The 19861-nt window shown below is 42.9% G+C and overlaps 1 protein-coding gene across 2 annotated transcripts in view; it reads right to left on the minus strand.

Moving 5' to 3' along the window:
- The window catches only part of ARNT (aryl hydrocarbon receptor nuclear translocator), a 71119-nt gene extending 53295 nt beyond the window's left edge, over window positions 1-17824 (minus strand). For both annotated transcript variants that reach the window (XM_040999167.1, XM_040999166.1), the window contains exon 1: window positions 17712-17824. In XM_040999167.1, the coding sequence (XP_040855101.1) occupies window positions 17712-17736 (25 nt within the window). In that variant the 5' untranslated portion in view covers window positions 17737-17824. The remainder of the gene's footprint in view (window positions 1-17711) is intronic.
- Window positions 17825-19861: the final 2037 nt, after the last annotated feature.

The raw sequence follows: 19861 nt of genomic DNA on the forward strand, positions 1-19861 counted from the left end.
TTTCAAGCTCAATAAATAAAATCTTTTTAAAAAATATTTATTTACTTATTTCATTATTGGAATGCCAGACATACAGCGAGAAGGAGAAACAGAGAAAAAGATCTTCTGTCTGCTGACTCACACCCCAAATGGCTGCAACAGCCAGAGCTGAGCCGATCCAAAACCAGCAGCCAGGAGCTTTTTCCAGGTCTCGCACACAAGTGCAGGGTTCCAAGGGTTTGGGCCGTCCTTGACTATCTTCCCAGGCCACAAACAGGAAGCTGGATAAGTACTAGGGCAGCCGGGATTAGAACCAGCACCCATGTGGCATCCTGGAACGTGCATGGTGAGAACTTTAGCCTGCAGGCTACCGTGCCAGGATCCAATAAATAAAATCTTTAAGAAAATAAAATAAATAAATAATGGACAACAACAACAACAAAAAGAGTTCACACCAATATAACAGCTAAAGTAATATTCCCAATATAAAACACAGGATAAGCTTTACCACATGGAATTTTGCAAAAAGTTCTGTAAAAATTTTAAAAATAATATTGAAACTACAAGAAAGGGGCCAACACTATAGTGTAGTGGTTAAGTCAGCACCTACAGTGCCAGCATCCCATGTGGGTGCTGGTTTGAGTCCCAGCTGCTCCACTTTCAATCCAGCTCCCTGCTAACACGCCTGGGAAAGGTGAAGGGAAGATGAACCAAGTGCTTGGCCCCTGCACCCACATGAGAGACCCAAAGTTCTTGGCTCATGGCTTCAGCCTGGCCCAGCCGCTGCACTGGAGGAGTGAGCCAAAAGATGGAAGGCTTCTCTTTCTTTCCCTCTCTCCATAACTCTGCCTTTCCAATAAGTAAAATAAAAATTTCTTTAAAAAAAAAAAAGCACAAACAACAAACGTAAATTGAATGTCATCACAATTTAAAGCTTTTATGACTCAAGAATAGCATCAATAGAGTGAAAAGGACACCAAAAAAGGAGAAAAATATTTGTAAATCACAAACAGAATTTCTACAATTCAACAACAAAAACAAATGATTAAAAAATAGGCAAATGGAGTCTATGGCACAGGAAGATACTGCCACCTGTGTTGACAGTTTCCAGGTGACTCTCAGCTCTCCATTTCTAATCTAGCTCCCTGTTAATGTGCTTAGGAAAACAGCAAAGGTGGCCCAAGTGCTCAGGCCCTTGCATTCACCTGAGAGCTGGATGAAGCTCCTGGCTCCTGGCTTCAGACTGGCCCATCTGCAGCTGTGCAGCTATTTAAGAAGTGAACCAGTGGATAAATGATCACTCCCCTCTGTCTCTCCTTTCTCCATAAATCTGCCTTTCAAATAAAAATAAATAAATATTTTTTAAAAAGATATTTGTATAATCCACATTCATCCACAGCAGCATCACTTAAGACTGTTTTTTGATTTATGAAGAGAGGGAAAGAAAGATAGTCTATCCATGGTTCATTCCCCAAATGGCTGCAACAGCCTAAGGTAAGTTGATTTGAAACTAGGGAGCCAGGAGCTTCTTCTGGATCTCCCACATGGGTGCAGGCTCCCAAGGTTTTGGGCCATCCTCCGCTAGTCTCCAAGGCTACAAGCAGGGAGCTAGAAGAAAAGCAGAGCAGTCAGGAGAGGATCATCCAGCTGAGCCAACGCACCGGGTCCAGCAGCATCACCTAGAAGAGTAGTGGAGAGTAGTCCTGAGGTCAGTGCTGAGGCATAGCAAGTAAAGCCACTGCCTGTGGCACCAGAATCCCACAGAGAAACCAGTTAAAGTCCCAGCTGCTCCACTTGCAATCCAATTGACTGCTAATGTGCCTGGCAATATCACAGATGACTCAGGTACTCAGGCCCCTCCACTCATGTGGGAGAGCTGGAAGAAGCTTCTGGCTCCTGACTTCAGACCAGCCCAGCTCCAGCAGCTGCAGCCATCGGGGAGTGAACCAGTGTATGGAAGATTTCTCCCCTCTCTTTCTCTTTGTCCTCTCCTCCCTCTCTCCCTCTCCCTCCCCTATCTGTAACCCTATCTTTCAGATAAATAATTCTTATAAAAAGGAGACGGTATACATAACAATTCAAGTGTCCATCAACAGATGAATGTGAATGAATAAACAAAATGTGATATATATTACAATGTAATTGTTATTCAACCTTTTTAAAGGAAGGAAATTGTGACACATTAGACAACATATATAAACTTTCAAAATACTATGTAAAGTGGAATATGCCAGTCACAAAAGAACAGACACTATGAGGTACCTACTACAGAAAACAAAGTAGAATGGTGGCTGCCAAGGAGTAGAAAGAGGAGGGAGGTTCTGGCATAATAGCTCAAATGGCTAATCCTCCCCTGCAAGCACTGGAATCCCATACGGTCACCAGTCCTATCCTATTTACTTCAATTTCCATCCAACTCCTGCTCATTCCTGCCTATGTCCTAGAAAACAAGTAGAGGAGGGCCCAAAGCCTTAGGGCCTCTGCACCCACGTGACAGACCTGGAAAAAGCTCCTGGCTCCTAGTTTCAGATCAGCTCAGCTGAGACTGTTGCAGCCATTTGAAGAGTGAAACAGTGGCTGGATCTGCTCTCTTCTCCATAAAATCTGCCTTTACAATTAAAATAAATATTTTAAAAACTAAGAAATATGAATGAAAGAGGAGTTTTGCTTGGTAAGAATTAAAATTCAGCTTTGTAGATAAAGAATACTGGGCCTGGCACAGTAGCCTAGTGGCTAAATTCCTCACCTTGCCTGCACCAGGATCCCAAATGGGTGCCATCGCATTCTGGCTGCTCCACTTCCCACTCAACTCACTGCTTGTGTTCTGGGAAAGCAGTTGAGGACAGCCCAAAGCCTTGGGACCCTGCACCCACATGGAAGACCCAGAAGAAGTTCCTGGCTCCTAGTTTTGGATTGGCTCAGCTCCGGCTGTTACGGCCATTTGGGAAATGAACCAATGGATGGAATATCTTTCTCTCTGTCTCTCCTTCTCTCTGTAAATCTGATTTTCCAATAAAAATAAATTTAAAAAAAAAGATAAAGAGTCCTAGAAATGGAGGATAGTAACAGTTGTACAACAATACAAATGTACTTAGTGTCACTGAATCATATAATTAAAAATGGCTTAGATGGAAAATTATATTGTACTTGCCATAATAAAAAAAAATTCAAATATATTTTTAAAACCTAAAGTGATTCTACATCACTGAAATGAAAAACTATTGGGGGAGGAACCAGATGGACATGTGGCAGCCCCCACCAGCACTAAGTGTGTGGTGGACAGTGGGGTCGGTTGCACTGAGCTAGTCTGCAGCACCCACAGGTGTGTACAAAAGCCAAATGGGATGTAGGACAGACTGGACCAGCGTGCTGCACTCACCATCATGTGCAGGAACCAGAGCTGGAGGTGGGCCTGGTAGGAATTATTGGGGGCCGCATCAACTGGGTTACAGTTCCAACTGGTGTACATGAAGGCCAAGTGTGTTATGGCAGGGGTGGGGGACACAGAATCCAATGGTTTGTATAACAGATGGGGCTAGAAACAGATCTGTACTCTGACTGCAGAGCACACCTGTCAGAATGGGCCTCCTTGGTGGATAAGGATAAAGCAGAGGATAGCTTCCCAAAACATGCATAGGGACATGACAACCAGTTCACTGAGGACTACAGAGGACATCTAGTACAACAGAGGGCAGAACAACCTGGACAACTCTCCACACCAAGCTTTAACAGAAAGCATCTGGGCAAATGGAGACTCTAAGGTGGACTAGGTCAGCCAACAGACCTTGGAAGGGTTTCCTCATTCTTGGGGCAACAAATCAACAGCATTTCTGAACTATCAAAGCCACTTGGGCAGAATCTTCAGTGCATGCTCCACATCGGGAACCCTGAGATGGCATCTGGTGGCTATCCCCCATCCCCGGGCACTGATGCAGTTAGGATGCTGGATGTGACTTCTTCCCTTCTCTCTTCCTCTCCCCCAGACACAGAAAGAGGAAAAAGACAACTGGAAACAATAGCCTCATCCACATTTCTCTATTCTTCGACCCTCCCCATCCTAATCAGTGGTCTACATGGTCATGCATCCGTCTCAACTATGTAAACATTATTGAAATAAAACTAAGGTCTTGGCACAGTAGCCTAGTGGCTAAATCCCTACCCTGCAACTGCCAGGATCCCATATGGGTGCTGATTCACGTCCCAGCTGCTCCACTTCCCACCCAGCACCCTCTCTGTGGCCTGGGAGAGCAGTAGAAGATAAAGATGTCCAAAGCCTTGGGACCCAGCACCCACATGGGAGACCTGAAATAAGCTCCTGACTTCGGATTGCCTCAGCTCCAACTGTTGCAGCCACTTGGAGAGGGAACCAGTGAACAGAAGATCTTTCTCTCTATCTCTCCTTCTCCCTGTATATCTGGCTTTACAATAAAAAAAAATTTTAAGTTTAAAAGTTTAAAGTTTTCTACAACAAATAAATTATTTTAAAGAAATGGAAAACTACTATACATAATTAAATGTAAAACAAGCTATAGAATGAAATACACTCTCTTAATACTACAACAAAACTCTAGAGGACTTTTATTTATAACATGCCTACTAGATGTCAGACACTGTTACAATTTCAGGAAATAAGCAGAAAAGACAAAAAGCCTAACCTTTATGAATATTTCATGTTAGCAGACAAGAAAGACAAACAAAAGATATCAAAATGTAAGTTAGGGTGACAATACAAAACCTTCATTATATAGGTCAAAATAGAAAATCATCGATAACGTTATGTTGGTTCAATCTGGCATGTTAGCAGAAAAAAATAAACTGGAGAAATTATATAAGAAGAATATAAAGGCTCAAGAAGGTTATAATTGTATATAGTAAATGAAGGAAGGCAGGCAAGCAGGCAGGACTTACTCCAACTAATATCTAAGGAAAGATCAGAAGGAAGTGATAGAATAAACGATTAAGTGTCTTGGTAAAACGCATTCTAGGCCAAGTGCGTAGACAGAAAGGTAAGAGCATGCCTGGTAAATTCCAGAAATAGTGAAGATAATGCAGTTAAATATAAATAAATATCCCAAAATAAGTTATTAATATTAGCTATCTTTATGATAACATTTAGAGACCTCCACATTTGATTTTTCTATATATTCATGTTGTTTCCATTTTATTTACATTATTTTTATAATCAAGATACATGCTCTCAGTTAACAACAAAAAATCTGGGCAGGCATGATGATTCAATTGACTAATCTTCCCTTTGCAAGAACCAAGATCCCATATGGACACCGGTTCGTGTACCATCCAGTTCCCTGCTTGTGGCCTTGGCAAGCAGAAGAGGATGGCCCAACGCCTTGGGACCCTACACCCGCCCGGGGGGCTTGCAAGAAGCTCCTGGCTCCTGGCTTCAGAGCAACTCACGTTCAGTCATTACAGCCATTTGGACAGGGAATCAGCAGATAGAAGATCTTTCTCTGCCTTTCACTCTGTGGATCTGCCTTTGCAAGAAAAATTAGTTCATCTTTTAAAAAAAAATCAAAAACGTGTGTGTGTATGACAGAGAGGGAGAAGGGGAAAAAAGCTCAGCATAGCATCAATCTATCCATACTTCCCTGTTTTCCCTATCAGCATTGCATTTGGCAATCCTTCAAATTTTTGCTACCCTTCTAGATATAAAATGACTGTAACTGCTGATTTAATGTACACGTGTCTCATATTAGTAGTCAGTACAGTTTTATATATTAATGTCTTTAACTCAATTTTACCTGTAAATTTTAAAGAGTGAGCACATGTTTTTTTTGCCAGGAAAAAGCAATTTTTTTCCATAAAAAACATAAGGTTCATACTTTTAGTAATAGGTATACAACAGCTAGTAGCTCCATTGGAAATTAGGTAAAGAAAAGATTATTCTGAGAGTGGCTTAATTCAAGGTATGGCATAGGAACTTGAAACAATGCCCAACAGGAAGAAAAAAATGAAAGGAAACAAGAAAATAACCCAGTGTGGAGGTTTCAAAAAAGTAAGTCAAACTGATCCTCAGCAAAAATAAAGGCAAGGGAAACGGCATTCCACACAGATAAGACATGAGGAAATCCTAGCAGGAGATCTGCAAATATCTGTGAAACGCCATGGGGAAAGACGCTCGCACAGTAATGCATAGGCCACACTCGGGACATATCTCCAGGGCTGATTAAAGATGCCTGGGTATGATTCAACAACCAATCAAGAAACAGATACCCTGAAGTCTGAATGACAAAATGTAAAACATAAAGTAAAAATTAATCTGACAGGTTTAGAATTCAAAAGCATAGAAGCAGGGAGATGGATCAGACTAATCAAAAGTGAGGATGGGAGAAGAAGCCAGGTGAGGTAGCCTAGTAGCTAAAGTCCTCGCCTTACACATGCAAGGTTCATGTCCCAACTGCTCCACTTCCATTCTAGCTCCCTGCTTGTGGCTTGAGAAAGCAGTAGAGGACAGCCCAAAGCCTTGGGACCCTGCACCCACATGGGAGACCAAGAAGAAGCTCTGGCCCCTGGCTTCAGGTCGGCTCAGCTCTGGCCATTACGGCTACTTGGGGAGTGAACCAGTGGATGAAAGATCTTCTCTCTGTCTCTCCTTCTCTCTGTAAATCTGCCTTTCCAATAAAAATAAGCAGATCTTTAAAAAAAAAAAAAAAAGATGGCAAGAAAAGGATAAAAATTTAGAATACTTTTAAAATATAACTTCTGAGTAATATTAACTGTGTGCATTTAATTTACTTCTACTCCCACTTTCCCCATACAAAAATTATTTTAAAAGAGGGAAAACAACGACAACATAAAACAAGCAACAAGTTTGTTTGAAGTAAGACCTCAGACAGATCACTGCCTTAGTACATCCACAGGCACTGAATCCTTGAACTGACACGAGAGCAAGAGCAAGTTGAGTCAACACTATGGAATCCCCCAAAATACCAAGAGCTGGTGGGCTCAGCTGCCTCTAGGTATGCAGGGTAGGGTGAATAAAAGCTAAAATACGAAGAATTAGTTCAATATGTGCTGGGAGACAAGTGAATTACCACCAGGTCCTCACATCCACTCCCGCTAGCCAGGCATCTCCAAAGCTCCCCGATCAGGGGAGCACCAGGCAAAGGTGAAAGTAATGGTAGCAAACTGAAAACAGGGAAAGCGACCAGTGTTGTGATACAGAAGATAAAGCCACCTTCTGTAACCAACATCTCATACAGGGCCCAGTTCGAGCGCAAGCAGCTCTGCTTCCAATCCAGCTCCCTCCTAATGCACCTGGGAAAGCAGCAGACCATGAACCAAGTGCTTGGCCCCTGCACCTGTGTGGACGTCCTGGGACTCCTGGTGCTTGGCTTTGTCATTTGGAGAGTATACCAGCAGATGGAGAATCACCCTCTGTTTTTCCAAAATAAAGACCAATCTGATTCACAATGCTCTTGAATGTGAACCATACTGTCCTCTCTAAAGCTTACAGGTTCTGATAGGTAGTGCTGAAATTTCAGCATAATGAACCCCATTGTGGTGTTCTGAGCCACCGGGTTGGCCCTTTGATGTGAAAAATTGTATCTTTCATTTCTGGGACATTTTATTTAGAAAAAGACATTATGTTCTGTTACAAGAATTAACACTAGAGGCTGGCACATGGTGTAGAGAGCTAAGCTTCCACCTGTGTTGCAGGCATTCCATATGGACACTGGTTTGAGTCCTAGGTACTCTACTTCTACTCTAACTAATGTGCCTAGGAAAGCAGCAGAAAATAATCCAAGTGCTTGGGCCTTCACACTATTTGGGAGACCTGGACGAAACTCCAGGCTCCTGACTTTGGGCCAGCTCACCCAGCTCTTACGGCCATTTGGACAGTAAGCCAGTCAATGGCAAATCTCTCTGTCTCTTCCTTTCTCTGCAAATACTCGTTTCAAATAAAAATAAATAAATCATTTTTTAAAAGAATAGACAAAAAAGAAAACAAGAGAAGGGATTAGAGAAAGATATTTTTTTAATATACCTTATGAACAGGTACAGGCATAATTTTGATTGTTAACAAAATAATTGAATAAAATAATTGATTAATTAATCATTGATTATAATAGTTTTAAGCTAATATGTGTTTATTTCTTTTTTCTTTAAAGATTTATTTATTTTTATTGCAAAGTCAGATATACAGAGAGAAGGAGACACAGAGAGAAAAATCTTCCATCCAATGACTGCAACGGCTGGTGCTGCGCCAAACCAAAGCCAGGAACCAGGAGCTCTTCAGGGTCTCCCACAGAGGCGTAGGGTCCCAAAGCTTTGGGCAATTCTCAACTGCTTTCCCGAGCCACAAGCAGGGAGCTGGATGGGAAGTAGGGTGACCGGGATTAGAACCGGCAACCATATGGGATCCTGGCATATTCAAGGCCAGGACTTAAGCCGCTAGGCCACCACGCCAAACTCATATGTGTTTATTTCTTAAGGAAACAAGATGATATGATAACCACTAAGTTAAACACAGTGAAAGTTTTAAAATCTTAAACATCCAAATAACACACTTCTATCTGCTTAGCCTGCAGAACTGGAAAATCTGATAGTCACCAAAGACATAGAAAAGTTAGAAAGGGCACCAGACATGAAAAAAGCATTGGTGAGTATTTATGTCATATGTTAAAGATTAGTCAAATACAGATAGCTTTTTAAGAATGCTTATTTATTTATTTAAAAGAGAGAGCTATAGAGTAAGAAAAGGAGGAAGAGAGACTAAGAGAGAGAGAGAGAGAACTTCCACCAACTGGTTCACTTCCCAAATGGCTGCAAAGCCAGGTCTGGACCATTCTGAAGCCAGAAGCCAAGAGCTTCTTCTGGGTCTCCCATGTATGTGCAGGGACTCACGGACTTGGGCCATCCTCCACTGCTTTCCTAGTCCATGAAGCTGGGAGCTGTATAAAAGTGGAGCAGATGAAATTTGAACTGGCACCTATATGAGATGCCAGCGCTACAGGCAGCAGCTTAACTGACTCTGCCACAGTGCCAGACTCCAGATATAGTTTAAATAGATGAAAATACTGGAAAGAAGTATATCTGAGAAAACAGAAAGGAAACTTTTGTCACCAATATATTAAGAAAAGGTGAATGGAATGCAATACACTAGCATCAAATCAAGCAGTTAGGAAGGCAAGCAGGTAAGTAAGTAGGCAAACCACAGAAACAAAGTCACCAATTAAGAATGCCAGCCCCAGGACAAAATGGAAAAGTTGTAACACTCTGAATAAGACAAAAAAAGTGAGCAGGGGCCAGCACTGTGGTGTAAGGCAATTAAAGCAGCCACCTACAGCGTTAACATCCCAGGTGCACACCACTTGTATTCCTGCTGCTCCACTTCAAGTCCAGCTCTCCGCTAAAGGCCTGGGAATATCAGCAGAAGATGGCACAAATGTTTGGACTCCCAGCTACCCACGGGGGGAAAACACAGCTCCTAACTCCTAGACTCAACTTGGCCCACGTATCTGAGAAGTGAACCAGCAGATACAATATTTCTCTTTCCTTCTCCAACTTTGGAAAGCAGGAAAGAACACCAGCAAAGAAAGAGAGAAGCAAATAGAGAAGCAAAGAAAAAACAAAAAAACTAGTAAAGAAAGATCAAATGATGCCCAGTATCTCTGAAGCCAAGTTTCAAGGAGAGATTCATTAAAACAGCACAATTATGGAGTATCAAGAAGTCAGAGAACAATTTTAACAGTTATTAATGACTAGAAATACAGAACTATAAGGAAAGAATATAAACGTTATAAAGCAGTTTTAGGGAAACGGTAGCATTCTCCCAGCTTCTTTTTTAGCACCTTGTACTAACTTCTTCATCTAAGTGATGGTGTACTCCAAGATGCCTGATGTGGCAGTTTACCTTTTCCATTTACAAAAAAGAAAATATTCCATTTTCCTCCTTCTCAAAAGACATCCATTACTACACATCAGTAGAAAATGACATTAAATCACAAATGAAAAAGCATTTTCTCATTTTTTAAAATTTATTTATTTTAACTGGAAACGCAGATTTGTAGAGAGGAGGAGAGAAAAAAATATAAAGATCTTCCATCTGCTGGTTCATTCTCCAAATGGCAGCAAAGGCCAGAACTGAGCCCATCCAAAGCCAAGAGCCAGGAGTTTCTTCTGGGTCTCCCACATGGGTGCAGGCTCCCAAGGCTTTGGAGCATCCTCTACTGCCTTCCCAGGGCCACATTCAGGAAGCTGGATGGGAAGTGGAGCAGTCAGAACACAAAATCAGTGTCCATATGGGATACCAGCACTTGCAAGGGGAGGACTAGCCAATTAAGCCATCATGCCAGACCCTGAAAAATATTTCTTAAAAAGATTTACTAATCAGGCCCAGTGGCATGGCCTAGAGGCTAAAGTCCTCGCCTTGAATGCATCGGGATCCCATATGGGCGCCGGTTCTAATCCCAGCAGCTCCACTTCCCATCCAGCTCCCTGCTTGTGGCCCAGGAAAGCAGTCGAGGACGGCCCAAAGCTTTGGGACCCTGCACCCACGTGGGATACCCGGAAGAAGTTCCTGGATCCCAGCTTCGGACCGGCATAGCATCGGCCTTTGCGCTCACTTGGGGAGTGAATCATCGGATGGAAGATCTTTCTCTCTGTCTCTCTTCCTCTCTGTACATCTGACTTTCCAATAAATAAATAAATCTTTAAAAAAAAAAAAAAGGTTTACTAATCTTGAAAGTCAAAATTAAGAGACCTTCCAGTCACTAGTCTACTCCCCAGGTGGGTGCAAGCAAGCCAGGGTGGTAGCTTTATCTGGGTCTTTTTCTTCCTGTCTAACTTCATTTCTATAATTTTGCACTTCAAATAAATAAAAAAATAAGTAAATCTTTAAAAAATTAATTAAAAAAAACACCAGGGAGTGGATCCAGTGGGGAGGCTGTAGGCACCTCTCTGATAGGATGCAACTCCCACTGGTAAGCATGAGAACTGGGACTGGGGGGCAGGCATGGCTGCCCAAATGTTGACACCCACTAGCACGAGTGTGGGCTGCAGGGTAGAGTTGGCTGGGTTGAGAGGCTTCACCACCCAATGATGTATACAATGATGAGATGTGGGACAGACCAGAGCAGTCCACTGCACATGCTGGCAGGCACAGGAACCAGAGCTGTAGGCCAGTCCAGTAGGAGCTATTGGGGGTCTCTCTGACTGGACTTCAGCTCCCCCTGATATACAGAAAAAGGACCGAGCGTGTGGTGGGCAGGTTGGGCTGGACCGCAGCATCCATTGGTTTGCAGAAGAAGGAGGGCAGACCAAACTGATCAACCACCCAGGGAAACTTGACAGCAAACTTCTGGGCGAATGGAGACTCTGAGGTAGACTATGTCAGCCAATTGACCCTGGGAGGATTTCCTCATCCTGGGAGTGGCAATATCAACAGCATCTCAGAACTATCAAAATCACTTGAGTGAAACCCTCAGAACATGGGGCCCCTGGGATGACACTGGGTACGGGGGAGGCTGGCCATGGTCTCTCCCATTGTATCCTTCCCTCCCACAGATACTTGAAGAAAAAAAAATGTGTAAAGAATAATCTTACCACTTTCCCCCGATCTTGGTCCTTCCCACACTGATCAACTATGTAAACATCATCAAAAGTAAAATTCAAAAACACATTAAAAAAAAAAAAACCACTGCCCATGTAGACGGACTACCGGCAGTCAAATATCATCTCTACCCTGTTAGATATGTAATTCAGATAAATTACTTTGTGTTTTAGTTTTCTCAACTGTAAAACAAAAAATAGCACCTTATAAGACTGTTCTAAAGTTTAAGTAATATACATTAAATGAATTAATACATTTAGAGTTGGTGACATATAATTACTGGTAAATGTTAACTATTACACAGCTATTGTAATTTAGTTCATGTCATCAATGATCGTTATTATTGTTTCAAAAGTATTTTCATGTTAATAGTGCTTAAATGAATGAATCTTCAATTCCAAATTTTACACTGATTTAATTATTCAACAATTTATTGAACTCTAATCCTAGTTAGAGTACTGTGAATAAGAAAAATAAAATCTCATTGGAAAGGAACTTAAATCATACTACCAAAGCTATAATTAACTTTAGTGAAAATACAGAGAAAAATACAAAAGGAAGAGATAATGTTAGACAAATTTAGGCAATTTATCTAAAAGTTGAGAAGTAGTTTTTTTTGCTTTTTTTTTCCAACTTTTTTTTTTTTATTGGAAAGGCGGATATACAGAGAGGAGAGACAGAGAGGAAGATCTTCCGTCCGATGATTCATTCCCCAAGTGAGTGCAACGGCCAATGCTATGCCGATCCAAAGCCAGGAGCCTCTTCTGGGTCTCCCACGCGGGTGCAGGGTCCCAAGGCTTTGGGCCATCCTCGACTGCTTTCCCGGGCCACAGGCAGGGAGCTGGATGGGAAGCGGGGCTGGGCTGCCGGGATTAGAACCAGCACCCATATGGGATCCCAGGCGTGCAAGGTGAGGACCTTAACCACTACGCCATCACGCTGGGTCCAAGAAGTAGTTTCTAACTTAAGAGAGTAGCCAACAGAGCCCAGCACAGTAGCCTAGTAGCTAAAATCCGCACCTTGCAAGTGCTGGGATTCCATAAAGTTGCCAACTCGTGTCCTGGCAGCCCTGTGCCCTATCCAGCTCCCTGCTTGTGGCCTGGAAAACCAGTAGAGGATGGCCCAAAGCCTTGGGACCCTCCACCCACATGGGAGACTCAGAAAAAGCTCCTGGCTCCTGGCTTTGGATCGTCTCAGCTCTGTCTGTTACAGCCACTTTGGGAGTGAATCAGCAGATGAAAGATCTTCCTCTCTGTCTCTCCTCCTGACTTTTCAGTAAAAATTAAAAAAAAAAAATCTTAAAAAAGAGAGAGAGAGTAGCCAACAAAAAAGGAAACTTTAGGCTGGCATATAATGGGAGCTTAATAAATGTTCAATGCATGTGTCCACTCCTTGTTCTCAATTTGCTTCCTCACGTGTAAAATGAGCCTGGTTGCCTTGCTTCCAACTGGACTATTCACTGATACTCACTTATTTAAGTCATCCAGGTACACTGGGCAGAATTATTAAAAACCGTTAAGCCTACAAGCATGGCCTATCACTGAATGTGAGTGGTGAACCCAGATCACACAGAATTCAGGTCCTATATTTCAGAAGGGCCTTATAACTAATGTTCTTATGGCCAGTGTAATGGTTCAATTGGATGATCTCTGATCTTCCCTGCAAGTGCCGTAACCCCATATGGGTACCAGTATGTGTCCCAGCTGCTGCATTTCCTTTCCAGCTCCCTGCTTGTGGCCTAGAAAAGCAGTAGAAAATGGTCCAAGTCCTTGGGACCCTGCACCCATGTGGGAGGTCCAGAAAAAAAGTCCTGGCTCCTGATTTCAGATCAATTCATCTCCAGCCATTATAGCCATCTGGGGAGTGAAGCAGCAAATGGAATAGCTTTCTCTCTGACTCTCCTTATCCCTATAAATCTGCCTTTTCAATAAAAGTAAATAGATCTTTAAAACACACACATGACACACACACACACACTAATGTTCTTTTGTTGTTATTAGTAAATGAAATTGGCTAAACACAGAAATATTTCTTTATTTAATAGTACCACTAGGGAATTACCACTTAAAATGGAGTCTATAACTAGTTTTGGGGAAAAAACAAAGATGTTTCCAAAGACAGTTTCCATAGTCAAGTAGTCAAACTTTACTAGTTTGGGAATTTAACATCCTCAAGATGTCATGGTGTAAGTAAAAATCAACAAAAAAAAAAGAAGCTTAATTTCTAGGAATGCTACAATTTCGTTTTTGAAGATCAATCCCTACCTAGCACTGCTGATTCCTTAGGAAGAAAAACCAGCCACCCAGGGACTGGTGTCCTGGCTCAGCAGGGTGATCCACTCCTGCAGCACCAGCATCCCACATGGTTGCCTGCACCGTTTGTTCTAACAGAGCTGCTCTATTTACCAAGCTCCCAGTCTCAAGAATACAAAGTATCTACTTCTTAATTTTGAAGTCAACAGAAAACAAGATTCAGGTTGGTGTAACAGATCTACTGCATAAAAAATATGCAGATTTGGGTTCCTCTTCAAAATGTTAATTGTGTTTCAACCATTGAATTACAGTAACATGTGTTTAATAATGTTCTAACAGTTAGTTGTTTATCTAAAAGGCAGAGCATCAAAGGGAGAGGGACTAGGGAAGAGGATCTTCCACATGCTGGTACACACCCAAACGGCCTCAACAGTGAGGCCTGGGCCATTAGCAAAGCCAGCAACCAGACACTCCGCCCTGGTCTTGAGGATGGCAGCAGAGACCCACTGGGCCATCATCCATTGCCTTCCCAGGATCAGAAGCAGAGGCTTGACCTGATGTACCACAGAACTGGTCCCTACTTTAATAATTCTGAAAAAAGGTTTTTGCAATAAAATATAGTCTTGACATCTTAATTCTACAGTGTATAAATTCCTATTTTTCCATATCTGATAAAAGCAGCTAAAGATAACAGGAAAAAGTTATTAATTGATGATATTAAAGCCTTAATTTATATTAAGGAAAAAATTACATAAGGACAACAATTCCTGTCTATCTTACAAAGCCAGTGCTCCTTATTTTACTTTTTACTTCACATACTGTCCACAGCAAATTGTACATAATAATACAGAAAATCCTGGGCTAGAGAGAAGCTAAGGAAAAATCTACACTCACCACAAACTTATTCACATCTTAGGTTTAAATATTGTAATTCAAAGCAGACCTAGTCTCCCAACTAGTCTCCTAGCCAATGCAATACAAACTACACATCTTATTAAGAAGTATTTCTCAAGGGTTAGTAATTTATAGAAAAAAAATATATAGCTCAAGACTTCCTGGGTCACCAATCCACCCACTTCTGCCTGCTACTGTAAGTAGAACTAGTGAAAACCAGCAATGGGAAGAATTATCAATTCAGGGGTAGGGGGGGAGAAGCCATCACATTAAAACTATCAGTTTATCTCAACTCTCAGAAACAGTAAGTCAGATCTATCTCCTGCCCGGACCCAGGGCCATGTCCAGACAGACTGAAAAACAGAAGAACCAGGTCCCTTGGAAATACTGAAAGACAATCCCCAATCTTTAAACCATACTGCAAACACAATCAACATGACAAAGCATTATTATTAATCCTAAAGGTTAACTAAAATGAACCTTAGAAGAGTGAATTATTTTTAAAATCTTTCGCAGACATAAAATTAACAAGAATTGGAGAGGCACTTATCCAATAAGCTAACAAAAATACAAACTAGAAAAAAATAGAAATATTCTAAGCAAATGTGTGACGATGTGGCAAAAGAATTCTGACCTGAAAACCACCTACTTTCTTTTCACTGGGCACAGTATATTTCCACCGAATGCCTCTCCATACATGGACCTCATTTCCCAAAATGTAACAGGCTACTACAAACATCAACAACACAACTGCAAGAGTATTTCCAAAAGTTTATGGAAAAACATCATTTAGAGGTAAGTATACCTTTGTGCAAAAAAAGTTTTCATAGCATACAACTTTGCCATGACCATTCTGAAGACACACACCTCCCTGCTATATGATCTCTAGCTTTAGACATAAGAGAGCAAGGAGAGAAATGAAAATAGATTTTCCTGATTTAATTTACCTGCACTGAAGAGAGCAATGAATTAGGAAGGATTTTTTATAGGCATACAAATTTTAAATATTGCAGAACCAACCAGAAAAAAAGACTAAAAACAAAATCAACTGTTTAACAAGAATTCTGAGGCTGGTGGTATGGCCTAGCGGAAAAACCACTGCCTGCAACACTGGCATGTCAAATGGGCACCAATTCATGTCTGTTTGCTCCACTTCCCATCAGGCTGCCTGCTAATGCAACCGGGAAAGCAGCAGAACTTGACCCAAGTGTTCCCAAGGTTGCACCACTGGAGACCCCCAAAGAAATTCCCAGCGCTCAGCACTGGCCCTTGGGGCAATTTGGGAAGGGAACTAGCAGATAGAAGATCTCTCTTTCTCTCCCTCTTTTCTCCTTCTCTTTCTCTGGTGTCACAGCAACAAAAGTGACTTTTCAAAGGATTCTGCACCAGAAAAATTAATAAAATTTTCTTCGAAGAGCCTTACAATGACATTGATCAGCTAATGAAAATATGTTTATGAGATTTTCATTCAGCCTACTGTCGTTTAAAACAAAACAAAATAAAGTAACCCACCCACAGCTGGAAAAAAAGCTTTTGACATATGCCCTAAAACTTGTTTATCCAGACCATTTTTAATAAGAGAAATGCCTTACAACTTGACTAGGGTTATATAAGCATATTGCAATGTGTAACCGTTTAAAATCTTGTTTATTTACTCCCCAGTTCACAGATACACTATCTTACTACTAGGTCAGGTTTGCCATAACAGCACATTTCCAATTTTACAGTTTCACCCCATCACTTAGCACTTCCTGCATGGAATTTCAGTCATTAATTTTGTATTTTTTTCCTTTGAAAACAACTTAAAAAATTTTTTAATGATATCAACATGTGCCAAGACATTTCTTAAAATAGCTCAGTTCCCAGAAACATGGAGGGAAATACAGTAAATTTGAGTGATTCAACTATATCAAAACTGGAATATTGCAAAAATATTACCATTTGGAGACATGGAGAAAAAATTAATTTCAACTGTGAAGACAGCAAGAAATCTTTTCTGTTGTATTTTCAAGAAATTTCACACACACACACATACACACACACACACACATTTTCAGCTTCCCCTTTTAAGGCTATCAGAGATTTGGATTTCTGGAAGAGGAGAGTTTTTTATTTTGCAAGAGAATGGGCAAGATCAGCAAAAAAAAAAACAAAAAAACTAGGTACCCTAAAATAAAATGCATCCTAGAGATAAATTAACACAGTGGAAGAGATCTGATACAATGAATCCAAGGTTTGCTACTCCAGCCCGGCACAGCCCCTTCCCCACCCCCCATCCCTCTTGGGCTTGATGTCTAGATCTTTATAATGTGCATTCGGAAATGACATGGAACTCAACTTTTCAGAAAGAACGGTAACTGCTTCGATCTAGGCCTCACTAGAGCTAGCCCTGGCAGTTTGAACAAAACGATCTGTCCGGAACCACACAACCTTAACACAATCTCAGTCCACAGCAGCTCCAAGACACTGCAGACCCTCTGAACACACCAAAGTTTCAAGGTGCAGCCCCCCTCAACCCCGAGGGGGGAGAGGGTACACCCTTAAGAACCCAGGGATAGAGTCACTGAATTTTAAGATCGAAGTTAAAACCCAACGTTGAAACAATCTCCAACAACAACGGGCCCCAGTCTTTATGAATCCGAACTATTTTGAAAGTACTCCGAACCACTCTGCCCACAGTTATTCGACATTGAGCAGCTTGAGGGGACAGAGGGTTAACAGAAGACCACATCACAGACCACAACGCCGCAGCCAGCGGAGGAGTCCCAGCAGAGCTCCGACCCGGCTCGGGCAGGGAACCCCCAACTCCCAGCCGCCCGCTCCTTCCCTCCGATCGAGGGTCTCCACACGGGGGTCCCCAGGGTCGGACCCCTCCCCCGACCCCTCTCGGGCCCCCCACGCCCGCCCCAGCAACTTCCACCCCGGCCGCCGACCCCGCGCCCCGGGTCTCCTCACTTGTCAGCCCCTTCAGCCCCTCCCCCTTGAGAGGCGCCCCAGCCCTCCCGTCTCCTCACCTGGGTTAGCAGTGGTCGCCGCCATGGCCCTGGATGCCACCGCCGCCGCCGCGCCACCCCCACCCCCTCAGTGGGAGGAGCCGCCGCCGCCACCGATCACGGGGGGCGGGGGGAGGGAAGAGCCACTCCCCAGAAGCGGCGCCCTCCCGCCGCCACCGTCACCGCGGAATCCAAGATGGCGGCGGCGGCAGCCCCCACCTTCCCCAGGGCCTGTGGCGGGCAGGCCCCGCCCACGCAGGGGCGGAGTCGGCCCGAGTCCGGCCCCCTCTGAGGGACCCTGGCCAATGGAAGCGGCCAGAGCCACGAGGGGCAGGGCTGGTCACTGCGCCGGGCGGCCCACGGGGCGAGGGCGAGGAAGCTGTCCAGCTGTCTCGGTAATCCCGCCTTCGTTGCGTCAGAGGTCCGTGACCGAGTGACATCAGTGAAAAGCAATTACAGTGTGTTTTCCTAAGAAAACTTCGCTTGGTGGTGGTTTCATCAGAGATATCCCCTTAAGGACGAATTTTGTAACTCCTCTTTAGGCGTTCTCGTATTTGAACTTCTCCAGGGCTTATGACCCTTTCTAAACTTTACCCTCCCCTCCCTTAAAGACGTTTGTCCTTGCTGGCAAAAGTTCACAAAGCAATTTTTTTTCATTAGCGAGATATCCCATTCGTTGATTATCTTAATTTTTTAAAGATGTATTTATTTTACTTGCAAGTCCGTTAACCGTGAGAGAGAAGGAGGGACAGATCTTTCAGCCACTGGTTCACTCCTCAAATGTCCACAAAGGCCAGGAGTCTGGAGCCGCTTCAGGTCTCCCACGTTTGACTATAGGGTTTCAAGACCCTGGGCCAGCTTCTGCTGCTTTAATAAGTCATTAACAGGGAGCTGGATGAAAAGTGGAGTAGCAGGGAGGCCAACTGGTGCACATATAGGATGCCAGCTGCACAGAGATATTAGCATGGCATGCCATGGCCAGCCCTAGTTCACTTACTGCAGGCAATGACTGAGGTTGGTGGAAATTGTCACTAACTCTATCAAGGGCTCCCGAGTGGATGACAGGAGCCCAACTACTTGAACCATCACTGCTGCTTTCCAGGACCTGCACTGACAGGAAGCTAGAAACTGGCCTGCTGTGAAACCCAAGCCCTTTGATGTGGAATGTGGGCTTCTTCTTAACTGAAGCCCTTAACTGGACCAAACACCTGCCCCTCTCCAAGAATAACTGATTTTTGACTGCTTGATATTAAACCAGTGGTGGAAAAGGATCTCAGCGCTTATATAAACTGCTAAGGAAGAGATGACAATAAGCTTGCATTCTGAGGCTGGCATTGTGGTGAAATGGGTGAAGCCAGCACTCCATACAAAAGCACAAGTTCAAGACCTGGCTGTTCCATGTCCAATCTAGCTCCCTGCTAATTGCCTGGGGAAAACAGCAGAAAGTGGTCCATGTGTTTGGATTTCTGCCACTTCCATTCCAGCTCCCTGTCTGTGGCCTGAGAAAGCAGTAGAAGACAGCCCAAAGCCTTGGGACCCTGCACCCATCTGGGAGACCCACAAGAAGCTCCTGGCTCCTGGCTTCAGACCAACTTAGCTCTGGCATTGCAGCCACTTGAGGAGTGAACCAGTGGATAGAAGGTTTTGTGTCTCCTTCTCTCTGCTTTTTTAATAAAAATAAATAAATATTTTGGGTGTGTTACAATGTTCTACTGGCTAAATCCTCACTTTGTGTGAGCTGGATCCCATATAGGCACCAGTTCATCTCCCAACTGTTCCGTTTCCCACCCAGCTCCCTGCTTGTGGCCTGGGAAAGCAGTCAAAGATTGCCCAAAACCGTTGGACCCTGCACCTAGGCACCTTGTTCAGCTCTAGCTGTCGTGGCCATTTGGGGAGTGAACAAGCAAACAGAAGATCTTTCTGTATCTCCTTCTCTATATATATCTGCCTTTCCAATAAAAAATAGACAAGTCTTTAAAAATAATAATAAAATTTAAAAATAAATATTTTGAAAAAAAATTATGGCTTTGCTCATAAAGTTTTTACAAAAGCTTTATATATTCCACTGCAAAGAGTGAGTCAGTCATTGTTTTCAATATTTTGCATAGCAAAGTAGGAGGATTTAGTATGAGGAAAAAAAACTGTAATGAAAATATCTTCGCTGCAAAGGG

The sequence above is a fragment of the Ochotona curzoniae genome, unplaced genomic scaffold, assembly GCF_017591425.1.
Source record: "Ochotona curzoniae isolate NIBS_2020 unplaced genomic scaffold, NIBS_Ocur_1.0 scaffold_1037, whole genome shotgun sequence".
NCBI classification, from domain to species: Eukaryota; Metazoa; Chordata; class Mammalia; order Lagomorpha; family Ochotonidae; genus Ochotona; species Ochotona curzoniae.